Genomic DNA, 17,734 nt, shown 5'->3' on the forward strand with positions numbered 1-17,734 from the left:
CTTTGGGTAAGTCACTTAGCCTCTCTGAGTCTTAGTTTCATCATCTATTAATAGGGATAGTAGTAGTACCCACTTCGCAGGGTTGTAGTGAGGATTAAGCAAGACAGTCATCCATGGGAAGCACTCACTACACTATACAATATGTATGCCGAAAAAAGTTTGCCATTATTAGGGTATTTAGTTTCAAGGTTTTATTAAACACCTAACCTCCTTTCAATCGATCAATAAGCAAGAATTCATTGGACACCTGCCAGGGGCTGAGCCCCGAGGTGGTTACTAAAAGATGCAAAACAGTCAAAGGGTGAACGTTCTCCCTACGGAGAGCTTGCTGTCTAGTTAAGGAGGCTAAATGAGAAACTGGGGGGAAAGCTGTTGCGTGTGGCACCATTGCGGACTGAAATGATTTTGCACTTGGGAGCACACCCAAGAGAACGGAGAAGCGTAGCCTGAGGACTAGGCACTCCAAATAGAGAGGCAGACCCAGAGGGAGCCCAGAAGTCATCCTGTCCAACCCCGTCTTTTCAAAGGAGAGGAAAATTCAGCCCTGGCTGGTCTGGGTAACGTGGGTGAACTCACAGAGCCAGTCAGTAGCAGAGCTGAAAGGAGAGCTCCAAGAGCAGGCCTCTTTGCACAGGGACAGAAAAGGAAACGAAGGAGGTGTGGATAAAGGAGCTCAGAGAGAAGGCTGGGGGGGGGGGGCAGGGCGAGGCTTGCTCTTGAGCCTGAAGAACCTGGCTGGGAAGAGAGGGGGAAGTTCACATTCCCGCCTTCCCCCCTAGTGCTCTTGTGGGCTTATCCCCACCCCCCCCCCACCATGAATTCCCTCTAGGCACACCTTAAACTCATTGAAAGGTTATAGGTTACCTTTAACCAGGGCAAGCTTGCTTTATAGCTTTCTAATGTTACCCGGCAATAGCAATAGTGCAGGGGTGTGATCCTGGGTGAGTAAATGAGAAACAAAGGCAGGGAGCGTGCCTGGTGTGCTTGGCCACGCGCTTGGCTCATCGTGGGCACGCAGAAATTTTAACTGGCCATCCTGTGCCAGCAACTGCTTCTGTGACTCCTTCTAAAGAAGCTCTAGTGCACAGGTGCCAAACACAAGGCCCGCGGGCCAAATCCAGCCCTCTACCTTGTTTTATCTGACCCGGCACCTTGTTTCTACCCGGCAGCAGCGCCGAGCTCTGGCTTAACTGTTAAGGAGTAGTTACAGTCGCACAGTCCTAAAGTCACATTCGGCCCTTTGAAGGCAACCTCAAGGCTGATGTGGCCCCCGGTGAAAATGAGTTTGACACCCCTGCTTATTGGCTGTATCTCTTTGCTGACATACTTCTCATACACATGCCATATACTGTCTTTAAAAGTCTACAATCTGGTAAGTTTTATATATGCACATCCTTGTGAAACCATCAGCAATCAAGGTGATAAACACACCCATCACCCCCCAAAGTTTCTTTGTGCCCCTTTGTAATCTCTCCCTCTTGCCCCTTTCAGTCCCTATCCTACCCCACTGACCTGCTTTCTGTCACTAGAGATTAGTCTTAATTTTCTAAAGTTTTATGTAAATGAAGTTGTAGACTACGTATTCTCGTCTAACCTCTTTAATCCAGCAAGTTTCTGTGCAGGTGCGTCCCTGTTGTATTTATCAGTGGTCTGTCTATTGCTGAGTGGTACCCACTGACGTAGAGACTCCCAACCAGAAGCATCCATTTCCCTCTTCGTGGCAGACCCAGGAGATGAAGGGAGAACTTACCCTGCCCAGTGGTGTCTCCCCCATCCTGTTTTGTCGGGAGGGGTAAAAGTGAAGAGACAGAATGGTTTAGAAATCCAAAACAATTACAGAGAAGAAAAACAAAAGGATTAAAGGCACGGAGAGCGGGACTCAGAAGTAAAGATTAAAGGAGTCGAGGGATAATTTAGGGCTATGACTTTTTTCAAATACACAAAAGGTTATTTTTAAAACAGGCAGCCAGATAAGAAGTGAACAGATTCAGTGTCCAATGAAAGAGCGGGATGAACTAAAGGGGAGCAACCCTGATGGTGAGGTTGAGCAGAGGCTGCCTCGAGTGGCCCCAGAGGGCGGGCCTGCAGAGATCAGGCATGCAGATTAGCCCTGGGCAGGGGCTGGGCCGTAGGGCTTGGAGGTCCACGCAGATCTCTGATTATCACTCAGTGGAGAATTCTTGAGAATCAAGCCTCTCAGTACATTCTGAAGGAATAAACTTAACATCAGTCCTCCTGAAACACATCCTTGTCAGGCCAAACTCCTACAGCCTGAGCTCTTGCTCCTGAGCCAGCTCTCACATCCCTTGTCTCCTCCTGCCCAGGGACATGCCAGCCCAGGCCCGGGACCTGGTGGAGCGAATGAAGAACAGCTCTGTGAGTACGAGCCCCCTGAGCCCCCTGAAAGTCACCAGGTCTCCAGTGCGGGCGGGTACAGCAGTTCTGAAAGAGCCCCGAAGCCCCACTGCAGCTCCTACTCCAGGTTTGCCTAAAAGAGGGGCCAAATGAGCCACAAGAAGCAGGCCTTACCACAAAGGCACCCTCTTTGCTGCACCCCCTGACTCTGGCACCCCGACCCCTAAGGCTGGCAGCAGAAGGGAGAGATAGAGCAGAGTTGGAGACCAATGGCCTTGGCCTCTGGCAGCTTCCCACTTCACCCAGAGTCAGCTTCACAGAGCCCTATTATGTAAATGCTGGCTTCTAAAAATAGGCTTCTCATTCCAGTCCTCCCTGCTTCCCGCTTCCCCTGGCCCCTCTCAACCTTCTCACCAGTAAGTTTTTTTTAATGCTCTGTGTTTATGCCTTGGAATTCAGCTCCTGGCAGGACTCCTATTATGGTGGTGGCTGAGGGGAAAGCAGGCTCCTGAAGGGCCTCCCAGCCTCCACCCCACCTCTCTGTCCACACAGGGCTCCCCCTCCTGTCCCTTCCCCTCTCCCACACCTGAAGAACTCTCCCAGGAGGGAGCGCTAGGTGTCTGCTTCTAGCTGCGTCTTTTGCCCTTGGCCCCTTGGAAGGCCTTTAGAGCATGTTTTCAGGGGTGGGTTCATCCACTCCTCTTCACAGGGGACTTCAGCTCTCTGAAGAGGATTTCAAAGGGAGAACAGTCCCCTGCACTCTGTGAGCAGACGCACCCACATGCACACACAAAGGCACACACGCACACACACTTTGAGGAACTCCTGTGCAGCACCAAGGTCACGGTTAGGGACGCTCCACTCAGCATCTTCTCTCCACTGTGATACAGACAGAGTGAGAGATACGTGGGAGGCTGTCTGGCCTGGGAAATACCCCCTGAATGTGCCCCCACCAAGCCCTAAACCTAGGATCTTCTGTCCCCTCAGGAAATCAACCTGGAGGAAGACTGGAAGCTGATCACACTCTTCATTGGGGGCAACGACTTGTGTCATTACTGCGAGAACCCGGTAGGCCCTGACAGGCCCCGACAGGCCCCCTTTAGGACCTGAGGCGGAAGTGGCTGACCAGTGGCATTCTCTGTGCCCAGGGCCCTGAGCTGCCTCAGGGGAGTCGCACTGACCTGCTTGCCCCGGCACCTGTCTGCCCTGGCTCACACATGCTCCGGGAGGCCTGGCCTTTCCTGCTGCTGAGAGGCCCCTCAGAGACCAGCTTCACTGGTTTTCTGACTCCAGAAGTGTCTAGAGCACCCACACTTCAGGCACTGCTGATGGGGGCACTGCTGATGCGTGCTCTAGTGCACGCACATACTGTTTTCTGGTGTCCAGTGCGTAACTAGCGAGGTCCACCCCACACCTGCTTGCAGTCTCTGCCCTGCATGTTGGTGTCTTTTTGTGGGGAGGGGAGCTGAAACGACACCCTAGGGGTTGGATAAAACTGAGTTGGTCCCCATGGAGGGCTTGTCACACTTCAGGGATGTCACGAGATGACCAGCCTCAGATGACCGGCCTGGGAACCCAACCCTCTTCCTAACTTTTCTGTGGGGAAACGTCCAGACTTAATGAACCTTGGGAAGCTGTGACTTTTAGAATACATCTTGTTCTAAGTTGAGCATGTCCTGTATTTTATGTGGCCAGAAAAAGATCACTGCCATTACTCAGAGATCGTAGTAAAATGTTTGACAGTCAAAGGTGGGGGAGAAGGCCCTTATCGCTCCTGGTGGCGCAGAGGGACAGCCGCGGAGGCTTGATGAGGATTTCTTCTCCTCTGCGGGCTGCCTTGCAGCACAGGCTCTGGGGGCAAAAGTGACACAACCCCAAGGGGATCCCCATGCCATTGCAGCTTGGACTCCAACGGGGTCCAGGAAGCCAGAAGCCACCCCAGAGCCACCTGTGGACACTTGGTACCTGTCCAAGCTTCAGAGTACCTGTCCCTTGTGTAAACAGGTTCACACCCCAGAGAACATCTTTGTGCAAAGGGCCTGACCACCGCCCCACAGGACTAACTAGGAAGCGGTAAAGTCAGCCTCCGGTCAGCAGATGGGCCGGGGAGGAGACCCCCTGAGCTGAGTCACCAGGGACAGAAGGAGCTAGGGGGAGGCAGTGGGACCAGCATGGCCAGCACCTGGAAGAAAGAGAGCATGGCCATCAGGGGCACCGTCCTGACTGGAGACACTTGAGCCTGGTGACGGGTGGGACTGAAGAAGGGGCAGGGCCCAGCACCACTAGGGTCTGAGGTTCCAAAAGCGGGGTGAGGTGGGGATGGTTTGTGGTCTGGGGTCTGGGGATGATTTCTTCCAAGAGATTCTGTCCACCAGCAGCGAGGGCTGGGCTTCCCAGCCCATCCAGTGCCATCAAAGCTCCCCTGCACCCACTCTGCCACCACCCCAGCCCTCTACTTGGCATCAGGTCACTCTCCCCCTCCCCTGAGTAAAACCCAGGGGCTGAGGCGAACCCCTTCTTTCTTCACAGGAGGCCTACTCGGCCGGGGAGTACGTTCGGCACATCCAGCAGGCCCTGGACATCCTCTACGAGGTAGGAAGGAGCAATGGCACACGCCCAGGTCCAAGTTCCTGCCAGTAACCTGCTTGTCTTCTTGCTCACTGGGGCTGCTCCCAGGATGCATCTGGGCAAGCTGTGTTCTGTGAGCTGCACACTGAGCAGGGCCCCACTGTGAGCGGGCAGCGGGACCGGGGAGGAGCCAACTCCTCTGCGGGGAAATTCTAACTCAGTCAGACTGTATTGCTGGTAGCAAGGAGCTTTCCTCTGGAGCCAGCTGGCCTTGGTTGCAGCCAGGTGCTGGGTCTTACCAGCAATGTGACTTGGGGCAACTGACTTCTCTGTGCCTTGCTTTCTCCATGTAGAAAGTGGGGCCGATAAAGGAGATTCAGTGAGGATAATACAAGTCATGTTCCCTCTCTGGGTCTCAATTTTTTAATTGGTAAAATTGGGGAGGGGGAAGTTGGCTTACAGGTGATCCCTTGGCCTCATGCCAGCAGTAGTCAGTGCCCTGACTCCCCGCAACTGCCTAGGGACTCACAAACCCCACCCCTCTGCTCCCCACAGCTTCCCAGAGCTTTCGTCAATGTGGTGCAGGTCATGGAGCTGGCTGGCCTGGACCAGGGCCAGGACGGGAAATGCGACACGCCATTGGCAGCTCAGTGAGTACACGGCCACAGTCCCAGGGTGAGGGCGTCTGGGGAGGCTTTGGCTCACAAATGCCAGTGGTGAGACCGTTACAGGCAGAGCAGACAGTTCTGTCTGGAAGACAACTAGCCAGGAACTGGCAAAATCTTTTGGACATGCCTATACATTGTGGAATGCCTCCTGTATACAGGTCACTTCACTTCTCAGGACCCCTGTTTGCTTTTCTGTAAAGTCAGGCAGGCCAACCAAAGAATCCTCCTGACACTGTCCACGATCCCAAACTCCAACTCCAGTGGGTTGGCCCATGTTTGAGCGGCAGCAGAGGGCTCACAACCACTGTGTCTGGCCTTGGACCTGGGCTCGGTGGACTCTGCGACTGCACCCAAACCACCTAACTCTCTCTGGCCCTTTTACTCCTCACCTGTAAAATTTCCTTGTAAAGTAGTCGGGAGGTCTAGAGGAAACACATGTAAAGTCCTTGGTCCTTGGGGGGCGGGATCTCAGGAAAGCGTGGGTTTTATAATGTCCTTGACGCAACTGCCCTTGCAAACCAGCATAAGACGAGACTTTTGCTGGGAGCTAGAATTTCTTTAAAGCTCAGCTGCACCCTGGGAGGAAGTTGCCAGCCTCTGAGGCCAGAGGATTCCCAGAGTTTTGCCATCGGGGGAGGAGATTCTGTAGGGGGTCAAAAGGTCCTACCTGGGGTCAGATGGATTTGCTGGGAAGGTGACGAGCTAGTTTCTGTTCTTGCCAGGAAGCTAGGCCCCCGGTGGAGCAGCCAGTGCCTGGGGGTATGACAGGCTCCTCCAGCCTCCACCGCCCTTACATTCTGCCTCGGCCAGGTGCCCCAGGGCACTGACCTGTCCTAGTGTCTCAGGAGTCTCCCTGCTCTGGAGCCCTGACGGAGAGTCCCAGGCAGCCAGAGGTGGAAAAGGGAGGCATCAGGAACATGAAGAAAGACTGGGTGCCGTGCAGTCTTCCCCAAACTCCAGCCCCACCTGGCCCTTCCCTGGAGAAGCCCCTGAAGCCACAAGCTTGGGATGGCACAGTCAGGTGGCATGGGGAGTGGGCAGTCTGTCCACGTGGAGGCCCAGGCATCAGGTGCCAACTCTTCCACCTTCTCTCTCCACAAGTACCTGCTGAGTTCTGTGACCTGGGCCCACGAGGGAGCGAGGCTGTATTGTGGGGGCACTGGTGTCACACCTGCCCCTGTGAGGCAGTGCAGGGTCCAGGCCCCTGTGCGTAGCAGCCTCCTTTGCGTGTATGTGTGTGTGGGGGGGGCAGGCAGTCAGCCTCTCTGAGGCCCAGAGCCAGGCTGCTCCCAGGAGCTTCTCCATAAGACTCCTTGTCTTACAGGAGCAATTGCACTTGCTTCAGACGCTCCCAGGAGAACATGTTGGAGATGCAAGAATTGAAGCAAGTGAACTGGAACTTTCAGGTAACCTGCACCCCCTCTCTTCCTGCCCCAGATAGGAGGCACGGTTTGCTCCAGAACAAGGGTTCCAAAGTCTTGTGTCCAGCAGGGCTTTCCTGAGAGCCAGGCTGCTCCCTAAGGCAGATCACAGTCTTGGGACTATGTGTGCAGGTGACTTGAACACCAAGGCCGGGGAAGGGAAGGGCGTGAGAAATCTCAGCAGCGAACTCCCCCTCCAGCCACGGGTCAGCCCTGAGCAGGTGGGCAGCACTCTGCTCCGCTGCCTGGGCGCCTGTCCTGTGACGGCCTCCACCCCCACCCAGGCAGGGAAGGTGGCATTCACCACCCCTTGATCGCTCTCCCTCCTTAGTCCCACCCACTCGCTGTCCCCTCCCTGACATGCCCACTCTGAGCCTTCCTGCTGCTGACCCATCCTGCACACGGGGTGGATCTTCTTTCTTCTTCCTGGCACATCCCTGACCGACTTCCCCCACACACACCTCTGAGCATCAGCCTGCCATTCCACTGACCCTACTTTGTTCTCACGGGGTTTTCTTACATCTTGTCTCACTTTTCCAAATGGATTATAAGCTCCACATCTTGTCTCACTTTTCCAAATGGATTATAAGCTCCTTAAGAATAAGCACACATGGTCTATCTCTTTTAGAGCCCACACTTTGGCACCTAAATCCAAACACAGTGGACACCCATCCCCTTAAGCTCATGTACCTTTGGAAGAGCTGGCATGGAAGTGTGCCCCACTTGAGCAGGACCTGAACCGGGGCCCGTGTCCTAAGTCTCCTTTGTGCCATGAGAACTGGGAGGCCTTTGGCCCAAGCAGGCCGTTCAGCAGCTGAGACCCAGCCCTGTGGAGACATCAGAGTGGAATCGGACGCTACTCCTGCAGGCACCTTTAAGTCAGCTTTGTCTGGCGGGTGGGCCCCCATCAGGACTGACCCCAGGCAGCAGGACTACAGCCTGCCCGTCCTTGCCAGGAGGGTCAGCAGCCTCTCCCCCCACCCACAGAGTGGCATCTCCTGGTTCTCCTACTGGCACCAGTACCGGCAGCGTGAGGACTTCACGGTGGTCGTGCAGCCTTTCCTCCAAAACACCCTCGTCCCCCTGAACGAGGTCAGTGGTGGGCGGGTCTGGGATGTGTGTGTAGAAGCTGTATCTTAGGTGATGAATTTTCTCCTCTGTGTGGGGTGGTTTTTTTTTTTGCTTCTCCTGCATGCATTTTTGGAGTATGATTGCGACCTAACTGCACTAGTAAAGAAAAGGAGAAAACCAACGTTTGACCAAGATTCTGAGGCATGGCTCTGCTCTTTGCTAGATTAGGATAGAATATGGATCCTCCTAAAAATATTATTCTTTTTCTACCATGAGGTCAGAGATGCTGAAGGAAAAGGATGGACTGTGGGTAGCTATGATTCATGTCTATTTAAAAATAAAAATCTGAAAACTGGGGAATTTCTCCAACAGTATCCGAGCCAGCTGCCAGCAAGATTGGAAGGAGAGATGCCCAGGGTGCCTGCAAGGTGGGGGGCGGGGGCAGGCCGCAGTGCCCTTGTCCCAGGAAGGTAATCCCCTGCCTTTGGTCACAGAGAGGAGGAGCTGACCTCACCTTCTTCTCTGAAGACTGTTTACACTTCTCGGAACGTGGCCACGCCGAGATGGCCATCGCACTGTGGAACAACATGGTGAGTGCCCGCGGGCCACCCCAGGGTGTTGCCATCAACTACCTCCTGGCGACAAAGCGCCTTTCTCCCCAGAGCTCAATAGGGCAGCACGACGTATCTGCCCTGACAGACCTGAGTCCCTCCGTAATGCCCCAGTACTGTGGGGGGCACCTGTGCAGTCAGAGAGACTGCGTGAAGGAAACGACGTCGGCCCCTGACCGTGTGATCTGGGGCAAACGATCCTCTCTCTGGCCATCTGTGTCAACATCTGTAAAAACAATGAAGGCAACACAGATCTCAGAAATGTGAGATAATGTGTGGACAGCACCCAGCACAATAATTAACATTCGACAAATGTCAGCCCCCTCATTCCAGTCTCAACACATCTCAACTAGCGTTCCTTTAAACGGCAAAGAGGAGAGAGCCTTCCAGCCTGTTTGGCCAGGCTGCCACCTATTCTCATCCTTTCTTAAGGTGGTAAAGGGGACCCGTGCAATGAACACAGAGCCCCAGGGCCACAGGAACACCTGGCCTTGCCCCTGCCCTTTATGGCTGGCTACTCACGGCTGGACAGTGAGCCATGTTTGCCCAGAGCTGGACCAGTACCCCCAGCAGCTATGTCCTCTTGCCCAGAGCAAGGAAATGCCTTTCCAATCCACAGGTGTCTTTTAAGTCTCAGTGGGTAGCCCAATCCCCCCCACATGTGCATGTCCCCTCATTTCTCCCATGGGGACTAAACACTCTGCACTCCTGCCCATTTCACTGCAGTTGAGACCTGCCACCCACACTGTGCAAATGTTCCAGCGCCTGTCAGCTCACACAGGTGGTCCAGGGTCTCACTCAGCAGACGCACAGCACGGCTTTCTCCTGAGCTGCACCCTTCCTGCTCTCTAGCAGCCTCCCCTGCTCAGAACAGAAGGCACACACGGCCACACGGCCGCAGTGACAATGCTACAGGACGGCCCCTGTCCCAGCCATACTTTAAATGTTAAAAACAACAAAAACAAAGCAAAACTGGTCTGAAACCATCAGAAAATGCCTTCTCCTATGCTATATGATTGGGGGGAATAGTTACAGAGTCTAGTATTTTCATCCAAAATCATCTCAGATATAAAGCTATTGCACCCTGCCAACTCTTCAGATTCTTTTCTTACTGGAATTTCACCCCTATGGGAATAAATAAGAGGTTCATTGAAACTAAAAGGGCTCTCAGAAGTTATCTAGCCAGAATACTCAAACACAGACACATAAAGCAATTTGCTCAGGATCACACAGCCAGTTAGTGGCAGAACAGGGAACAGAACCCCGGTCTAACTGCCCAGTGCTCCGGACACAGCACCACCTGGCCTTCCCACTCCCAACAGATAAGCACATACGCAGCCGGTGAATTCATGTCTCATAATTAGAGCCCGGTGACATAGTGTCTGCAGGCTTTGGCCGATGCTCCCAGCGTCCCCTACTGTGGCAATAAACACACTTTAAACTTCTCTTTCCTGTTCCTCCTCTCTTAACAGATTGTGCTTCTTCCAGAGACTTTTGCAAAGCCAGAAATATCAGCAGGAAATACCTTTCTCTTTCTTTTTATCCTTTTGTCCTCTTATCAAGTTTTTCTTTTTCCTCCTTTTTTCCTGATGCTTATTCCTTCACCGCTGGCTGCTTCCTCCTGTCAAATCCCATTCTCAGCTACTCACCGCATCTGCCCAGGCGCTGGGAGACAGCCTCGCCTCCTGACTGCCGTCCCTGTCTCCGGGCTGAGCCCTCACCCTCACAACAGTGTTCTCAGCTCTGGCTGTATAGTAGCATCATCTGGAGACGTCTAGAAACAATGTCTGCCTACACCCACTTGGGAAACTCTTGGGCATATCTACGAAATCCGAACGTATAGATCCCCTGTGACCCAGAGATTCCCCTCCTGGGTATTTCCCCATCAGAAAGGAACACACAGTTTCACCAAGAGATGCAAGACAGCGTTTGCACGGCAGCACCACTCAGAGTCCCCAGATGGGAAACTCCCCAAGTGTCCACCAATGGGAGGGTGGATCAAAAAAAGTGTGGCAAGCCCTGGCCCAGTGGCTCAGTTGGTTGGAGCATCGTCCTGTACACAAAAGGTGGTGGGTTTGGTTCCCGCTCAGGGCGTGTACAGGAGGCAACACATTGATATTTCTTTCTTTCTAAAATTAGTATACATATCCTCACATGAGGATTAAAAAAAACTGACACGTTCATACAATGGACTGCCTTACAATGAGAAGAAAACAACACATAGAGTATATAGATATATAGAAAGATATATAGAAATATGGATATAGAGATACATATATTTCAAAAACAAGCGAATTAACATACGGCCTCACTGAGGGTGACTCGCACCTGGAGAGGGTGGCGGGGCTCTAGGCGCTGACGACGTTCTGCTCCTTGACCTGGAGGCGTGTTACAGGCTGTGTTCGCTTCGTCACAAGTCATCAGCTGCTCACTGATGGGGAAGGGGAATGATTTGTACTTGTTTCTGTATGTGCGTTAGTTTATTTAAAAGTTGACTTAAAATAAGAATTTCCTGGGCCTTATCCCCAGAAACTCTTCACCTGGGATGGCACCTGGGTTTAGTATGCTTTAAAAGCTCCCCATGCGACATGATCAGAGAGGCTTTGCAGAGGATTGTCTTAGACCTATTCGCACAGAGCAACCACAGTGGTCTGCAAAAATGACAATATGACCAAGTCGCACTCTGCTTTCCAATCCACAAGGCTAACTCCTCCCCCGGGGAGAAAGGCAAGACCCCCCCCCCCCCGCACAGCACACCAGGCCCCTGGGACCTGACCCTGGCTACCCTGCCTGGCAGCTGCTCTGCCACCCTGATTTGCACTTGGCAATCTAATAAGGAATGAAGTTTCCTGCGCTGCCCGTGCTGACTCTGCCTGTGGGTGCCTGCTGTCACTCAGCCCTTGCCTGGACCGCCCTTCCACCCTGCTCCTCCTGACTCTTCCCACCTCACCACTCAACTCCGATGCCAGCTCCCGTAGAAAGCCTTCTCTGAATACCCAGAGTGTGGCCTAGAGGCCCCCACTGCACCCTGACCCAGGCCTTCTTGGCCATTCATTGCATGTCTGGCTTCAGAAAGGTGGGCTCTAGAGAAAACAGCCCTGGGCCTCCTGCCCCCGAGCTGCTCCCCACAGGGCTCTGCGGCTCCTCTTTGTCCATCCACTCACTCAGCAACCACAGTGATGCATCACTGTGTGCTGGGAATGCAGCAGTGAAAAAGATGTCCCTCTTCTCATGGTACTTACAGTCTAGCTGGAATGAGCCAGGTAAACAAGTAAATGAACTAGATCATTTCTGACCACATTTGAAGCTTAAAAAAAAAAAAGGCAGGTAATACGACAGAGGGTAATGGTGGGAGAGAAGGAGGCAACACAGGAGAAGCAACATGAACTGGACAGGCTGCCGGGCGTGTGGGGTCAGGTCCAGAGTCAGGGATGAACTTGAGGCGTCTGAGGAACACACAGGCCAGTGTGACTGCTGGGGAGTGAGCAAGGTCAGAGACAGGAGCAGAGCCTGGTTTGAGGGCTTTCAAGCCAAGTGAGCCGGTTTACTCTCTGGCTGTTGAGCAGCGATGGACTGGAAGGAAGCCGGAGTGGACTCGGAGAGGCCATCAGGAGGCTGCTGAAGTCCAGGGGCACGGTGAAGGTGGCCCAGACCGAGGGATGGCGTGGAGGAGAGAGTGGTCAGATGTGGGAGATGTTTTAGACTGACCATGAGGTGAAAGAGGCATAAAAGATGACTCCTCAGTTTGGGGTTGAGGTGGTAGAGAGGAGGAGGCTTGGGAGGGAAAGTGCCGGTTCTGTGTTGGGTGTGGTGAGACGTGCCTTCCAGGTACCCACCGGGTGTTATCAGGTGAGCTGTTAAACATAGGAGCGTAGCGCTCATGGAGTCGGTCGGGGATGGAGAGCTGGGAAAAAACATGGGGGTCAGTGTGGGGGTGGCGTTCACACTGGGTTTGACTGAGAGCACCTGGGGAAGGAACAGGCAGAGGAAAGGAGTGCAGGACCAACTGCCTGGCCCCAGGACCTTCATCCCAACTCTGACACCAGCAACAGAGGAGGGTGAGAGAGGGGGAAAGGAGGAGGGGAGCGAGGAGAGCGCCATGTCCAGGGAGCCAAGAGAAGTGAGTGGTTGGAAAGGGAGGCATCAACTTTGACAAATGCTGCTGAAAAGTCAAATAAGATGAAGACAAAACACTAAAAAAGTGACCATTGTCTTTGGCAAAATAGAGGACATACTCAACTCCGACCAGAGACTTAGTTAAGTGAGGAGATTGGTCAGAAGGGGTGTTAGAGCGGAGGGGAGGTCTGGAAGTATGGCCAGTGACTGCACACGACTCTTCCCAGGGTCACGAGAAGCAAGGGCAAAGGCTGCTGGAGGGGATGTGGGATCAAGGAGGAGCAGGTAAAGGCTGGGACACAGAGCAGTGGGTTGTGCTCTGATGGCGAGGAACCAGTAGAAAGGAGAGACTCATGCAATCATCAAACCCATCCGGTCATTGCCTCCCTCTGCTCCACTTAGTTTCTGGGTTCCTGGAATATCGTTGGGAATCACCCAACCTGGCCTTTAGCATCTACGAGGTGCTTCTGCTACAATAGTGCTAAGTGGAAATAATAATGTCTCGCACGTGCAAACCGCCTCCTGCTCACATGGGCTTTCTTGGCATCTTCTCATTTGATGCTCATGACAACTCAGTGTGGAGCAGTCAGGACAGGGTTTAATGCCCTGCAGCTAACCTTCGGGCAGTCCAGGAGCCTGTCTAGAAACTTACAGTCAGTGTCCACAGAGCCAGGACCCCAGCTGCTGGGCCCTCTGTGCTCTTCCCAGGCACCATGCTGTCTCTCCCAGAGCCAGAGCAGCCCTTCCTCCTCTGTGCTACTCAGGAACGGGTAGAAAGGCTTTAAAACAACAAAAAAGCAAGATCATAAGCCAGGTGTGATGATTAGCTGGCAGAGCACTTTCACTTACCTCATAGGCAGTACTGAGGGGTCAGGCACCGAGGGGTCAGGCACAGGCAGGGACGCAGATTAGAAGGTAGTAGAGGCCAGATGTTCAGACAGTTGAATAGGTGAGAGTGCCAGGTGTCCATCTTTCTTGGGACTGGCCACATGTCAGGGGACAGGCCACTGGCTGAAGGTGCTGGGACGAGAGGGTACAGCAGCTTGCAGCTCCTCCTCAGAGGATACAAGGATCAACACTACTAGGCAGAACCTCTGTGGACCACAGTTGCTCTGAGTAAATATTTTAGTCTATGGGAAAAACACACAAAGATGCTCAGGTGAGAAAACCAGATTTCTGAGCATTGACAAACGAAGTGTGGTAACGGTGTCATGGTAACCAATGTGTTTTCAAAGTTTCCCTGAGATTGACTAGCCCCACACACTTCAAGAAGCTGGTAAACAGGATTATCACCATCCTATAAATTAAACATGTCCAGCGTCTGCAATCACAGCCACCTCAAGGAAAACAGGAAATGAAGGTCTGGGCCCCTCGTTCCACTGACTGTGGCCCCTAGACTGGTCAGTCTGTCCTGGGCTTCAGTACACCAGGACACGGACTGGGGGACCAGTCCTGATTCTGGTGGACTCTGCCCTGTCGCTCTGTGAGCGAGAGTAGGTCCAGCTCTGGCCCCAGGGCTGCTGGTATCTGTCCAGGGTCTTGACTCTTTGCTGGTTTCAATCTTGCAAAGGGAGAGGGTTTGGGGTGAGACACTCTTCCCAGCTTTGAAGGGAATCAGGGTTTCCTTTTTCTCTCATCAGCTGGAACCAGTGGGCCATAAGACGACCTCCAACAACTTCACTTACAGCCGAACCAAACTCAAGTGTCCCTCCCCTGTGAGTAAACGTCCTGCCTGTCCAGTGTGGACCAGACGCCTGTGGAGGGTGTAGGGGGGCCAATAAATCCACCTGGGGACAACAGGAGCCCCCTGGGAAGCTTTGGCATTGTGTACCTTCATTCACTGCCACCATTCTCAAATCTCACCTCTCCTCATCGCCCTGGCCACGTCTCAGCTCCTCAGAGTGTGCGTCCAAGGGTGAGAGGAGGGAGAAAGCCACAGACTGAAGCAGGAAGAGACACTCAGGGGAGGCATCAGCATACAGTGCTGGCCAGAACCTGAGTCACCCTCTACCCTGAGGGGTCTGAGTCATGCTCTGTCTTAAACAAGGCTGAGGAGCTCTCCCAGGCCAGGCACGCCACTCGGGGAGGAGGGGAGTGAGGTGGGGCGGGGTTGGGAGGGGGAGGAAGGGAGGCAAAGAGGAATGAGACACCGTTGTCTGTTCTGGGAGGCTGCCACTCTCTTCCTCCCTCTCCTCCGATGCTGTGTTCCAGGCCTGCACTGCCTTCACGCAGGCCGTCCACAAAGTCCCTCACTTGCTCCCCAGCTCCGCTCTCTCTCTGCACCCACAAAATCATTGCTGGACATGGAGCAACATCCCTGGAAGTGACTCCAGTGTTGTTGAGACTGCTTCAAACCCTCCCTGTTTCCCTCTGCCCATTGAAGAGAGGCACCTGAGACCCTCTCTGTTTGGTTGCCTTGGACACTCTGCTCCTGAAGCTGCAGCAGCTTCCCAGATGAGCCCCTTCTGCTTCTCCTGGAGGCTCAGCTCCCTGCTCCGCCTATGGAAAATTTTCACATCCTTCAGGCCTTGTCTGGCTACTGTTCCACCTTATCTCACTCTATGGTTCCACCCCAGGTACACACACCTGCCTCGGCCTCTCTTTTCTGTTTATACCTGTTAAGACACTGACAAACTCCTTTTATCTCTTGGTCACATCTTAGCCCTCAGGTGCTCTCCCGGCTCCCAGCACAGGGTTCCACGAGCAGGTGTTGAGTGAGTGCTCCCTGGGAGGAGGTGTCCAGGGAGGCAGGCCCGCACGCCGCCTCCCCCACCTCTCCCATTTTCCGTTCTCCAATCTACTACAGAGCCAGCTGCCCTTCCACACAGAGCTTCTCTGCTCCCCAGGCACCCCCGGATGGGAGGATGGGGTCAGTCGTCCAAGGGGGCCTAGGAGAAACAGAGTTGGGGGCTCTGCCAGCAACTCATTGGTCACTTGTCTCCTCCCAGTCTTTCAAAATTGGGTCAAAAGGAAAGGAGATGCAGTGAGACGTTCCAAAGAGGTTACGGCGGGCTGTTGCCCACTCAGGACACCCCCCCTCCTCCAGAAGGGGCACGGTGTAGATGAGGGAGCTTTACGCACAGAGGTGCTGTGGAAATGCGCAGTGTCTCCAGGACGGGGATTGGCGGGCCTAAGGTGGGCGATGGGTGTTTTCAGAGGCCCTGCACCCCTGACCCTCTCCTCCCCCACAGGAGCGCCCTTACCTCCACACCCTGAGGAACAGCCGGCTGCCCCAAGACCAGGCTGCAGCTGACCCTGCGGTGCTCTCCTGGGTTGTACCAGTGGCGGCAGCAGGAGGGGGCCTTGTTGTCGGCGTCGGCACAGTGATGGCCTGGAGAGCCGTGAGAAGGTGCTGGAGGGAACATCTTTCAACGAGCTGCTAGGCCCGCCAGCGCTATGGGGGCTGCTCACCCAAGGTGCCCCCGCCACACCATTTCTCACCAGCCCTCTTCTACCTCAGCCACTCCCGGCCACCACAGAGAGCCTGGCTTCAACACCTGGTGACGCAGGACCCCGAGAGGACCACCGCAACTCATTGAAGCCCGGGGCCTACGCTCCTAGAATTGGCAAATTTAAATAACGGCCAAAGCCCTTCCTTCCTTGGGTTAACTTGCTCGAAGCTCTCGCCCTCCACCTGCTCAGGGAGGCAGTCGTGGGAGCTGCCCAAGTGTCAGCCGACCAGAGCCTGGCCAGTCCCTGCCCGGATCCAGCCCAGCACCAGAGGGACAGCTCCTCAGTCGCCAAACCCACTATTTCAAAACAGGGACAATATTGGTCACCAGGTGGTGGCTGAAGCTTGGGAGCTGGCAGGCCACCATCCGGTACACTCCAACACACACCTGTCACACACCTGTTTTGTGTCCAGGACAACACAGACACTGCAGTTCCTCTGAGGCTGCGAGGTACCTGACCAAGAAGACAACCCCCTTCGACAGACAAGAAACTTGGTGACTGTGTGAAATCCAGCCGTGGGACGTGGATGGGTGAAGGTGTCCGATTGCTCTCAGACTGGGAGCGGCTGGTTCCGGGGACAAGTTCCCCGTGAGAGGACATTTCTGAAATGTCATTTTTAAAAAGCAAGAGGACTGGAACATGCATAATTCACATATCCTCAACCCGATTTCCTCAAGGAGCTAAGTTTAGGAAAGACTTCCTCCTTCCACATTACCAGGTTGCTGAGGGAGAGCTGGAGTGTCTCAAGATCCAGGCCCCCGCTAGGAGCGAGGCCCTGAGCTGGATGGGCGTCTCGCCAGACCGGTCCTTTCGTCCTGCACAGAATCCCAGGGAGTGGAGAGGGAAAGAGTTTTGAAAGTGTAAGTGGTGGTTGTGCGGCATTGTGAATGTTCTAGATGGCACTGCCTTTTCGCTTTAAAATGGCTGATTGTAAGTCCTGTGAATTTCACCTCAATAAAAAGCAAACAAAAACAATCCAGTACCACCTGCATTGTAAGTGACTCTCTGATCCCACAGCCCAGGATGACAAAGAATGAGAGTTCAAACCCCAGATGTTCCTCTTGAATGTGTGGCCTTTCGAGCAAACCCCATCAGCAGCCTGAGCCCCAGTTTCTCAGACCCCCCTCTGTCAAAGTGGACTCAGAGCACCCATGTTGCCTCACGGCACTGCTGGCAAACGAGAAACACAGACAAACGTGCTCTGTGACCACATTCTGCACGTGGAAAGGACTTATGTTCTCCTCTGTGCAGGGTGGAGATAGGGTCCAGGCCGTCAGGGAAGTGGGGAGGTCCAGAGATGGGTGTGGCAACTGGGCGATAGTATGTGAATGAAGACTACCTTCCTCTTGTGAAGGTTCGCCATCTTCCCTCCTCTGCAAAACAGGATAGAGTCCCCAGAAGACCTGGTTCCCCTCCCAGTGTTCTGTTGGCTTCAGTTTGTTTCTGTGCAATGGGGAGAGCACACCTGCTC

General features: G+C 53.9%; 1 protein-coding gene across 1 annotated transcript in view; it reads left to right on the top strand.

Annotated features, from left to right (window-relative positions):
* PLB1 (phospholipase B1) overlaps positions 1-17,223 on the top strand; it is a 112,954-nt gene extending 95,731 nt beyond the window's left edge. The window contains exons 50-58 of the mRNA XM_053667136.1: positions 2,325-2,376; positions 3,343-3,423; positions 4,885-4,947; positions 5,479-5,573; positions 6,916-6,997; positions 8,000-8,104; positions 8,578-8,673; positions 14,451-14,525; positions 16,002-17,223. Coding sequence (XP_053523111.1) covers positions 2,325-2,376; positions 3,343-3,423; positions 4,885-4,947; positions 5,479-5,573; positions 6,916-6,997; positions 8,000-8,104; positions 8,578-8,673; positions 14,451-14,525; positions 16,002-16,193 — 841 coding nt within the window. The 3' untranslated portion in view covers positions 16,194-17,223. The remainder of the gene's footprint in view (positions 1-2,324; positions 2,377-3,342; positions 3,424-4,884; positions 4,948-5,478; positions 5,574-6,915; positions 6,998-7,999; positions 8,105-8,577; positions 8,674-14,450; positions 14,526-16,001) is intronic.
* The last annotated feature ends 511 nt before the right edge of the window (positions 17,224-17,734 follow it).

The sequence above is a fragment of the Artibeus jamaicensis genome, unplaced genomic scaffold (genome assembly GCF_021234435.1).
Source record: "Artibeus jamaicensis isolate MK-2021 breed Jamaican fruit bat unplaced genomic scaffold, CSHL_Jam_final contig_465, whole genome shotgun sequence".
Taxonomy (NCBI): Eukaryota; Metazoa; Chordata; class Mammalia; order Chiroptera; family Phyllostomidae; genus Artibeus; species Artibeus jamaicensis.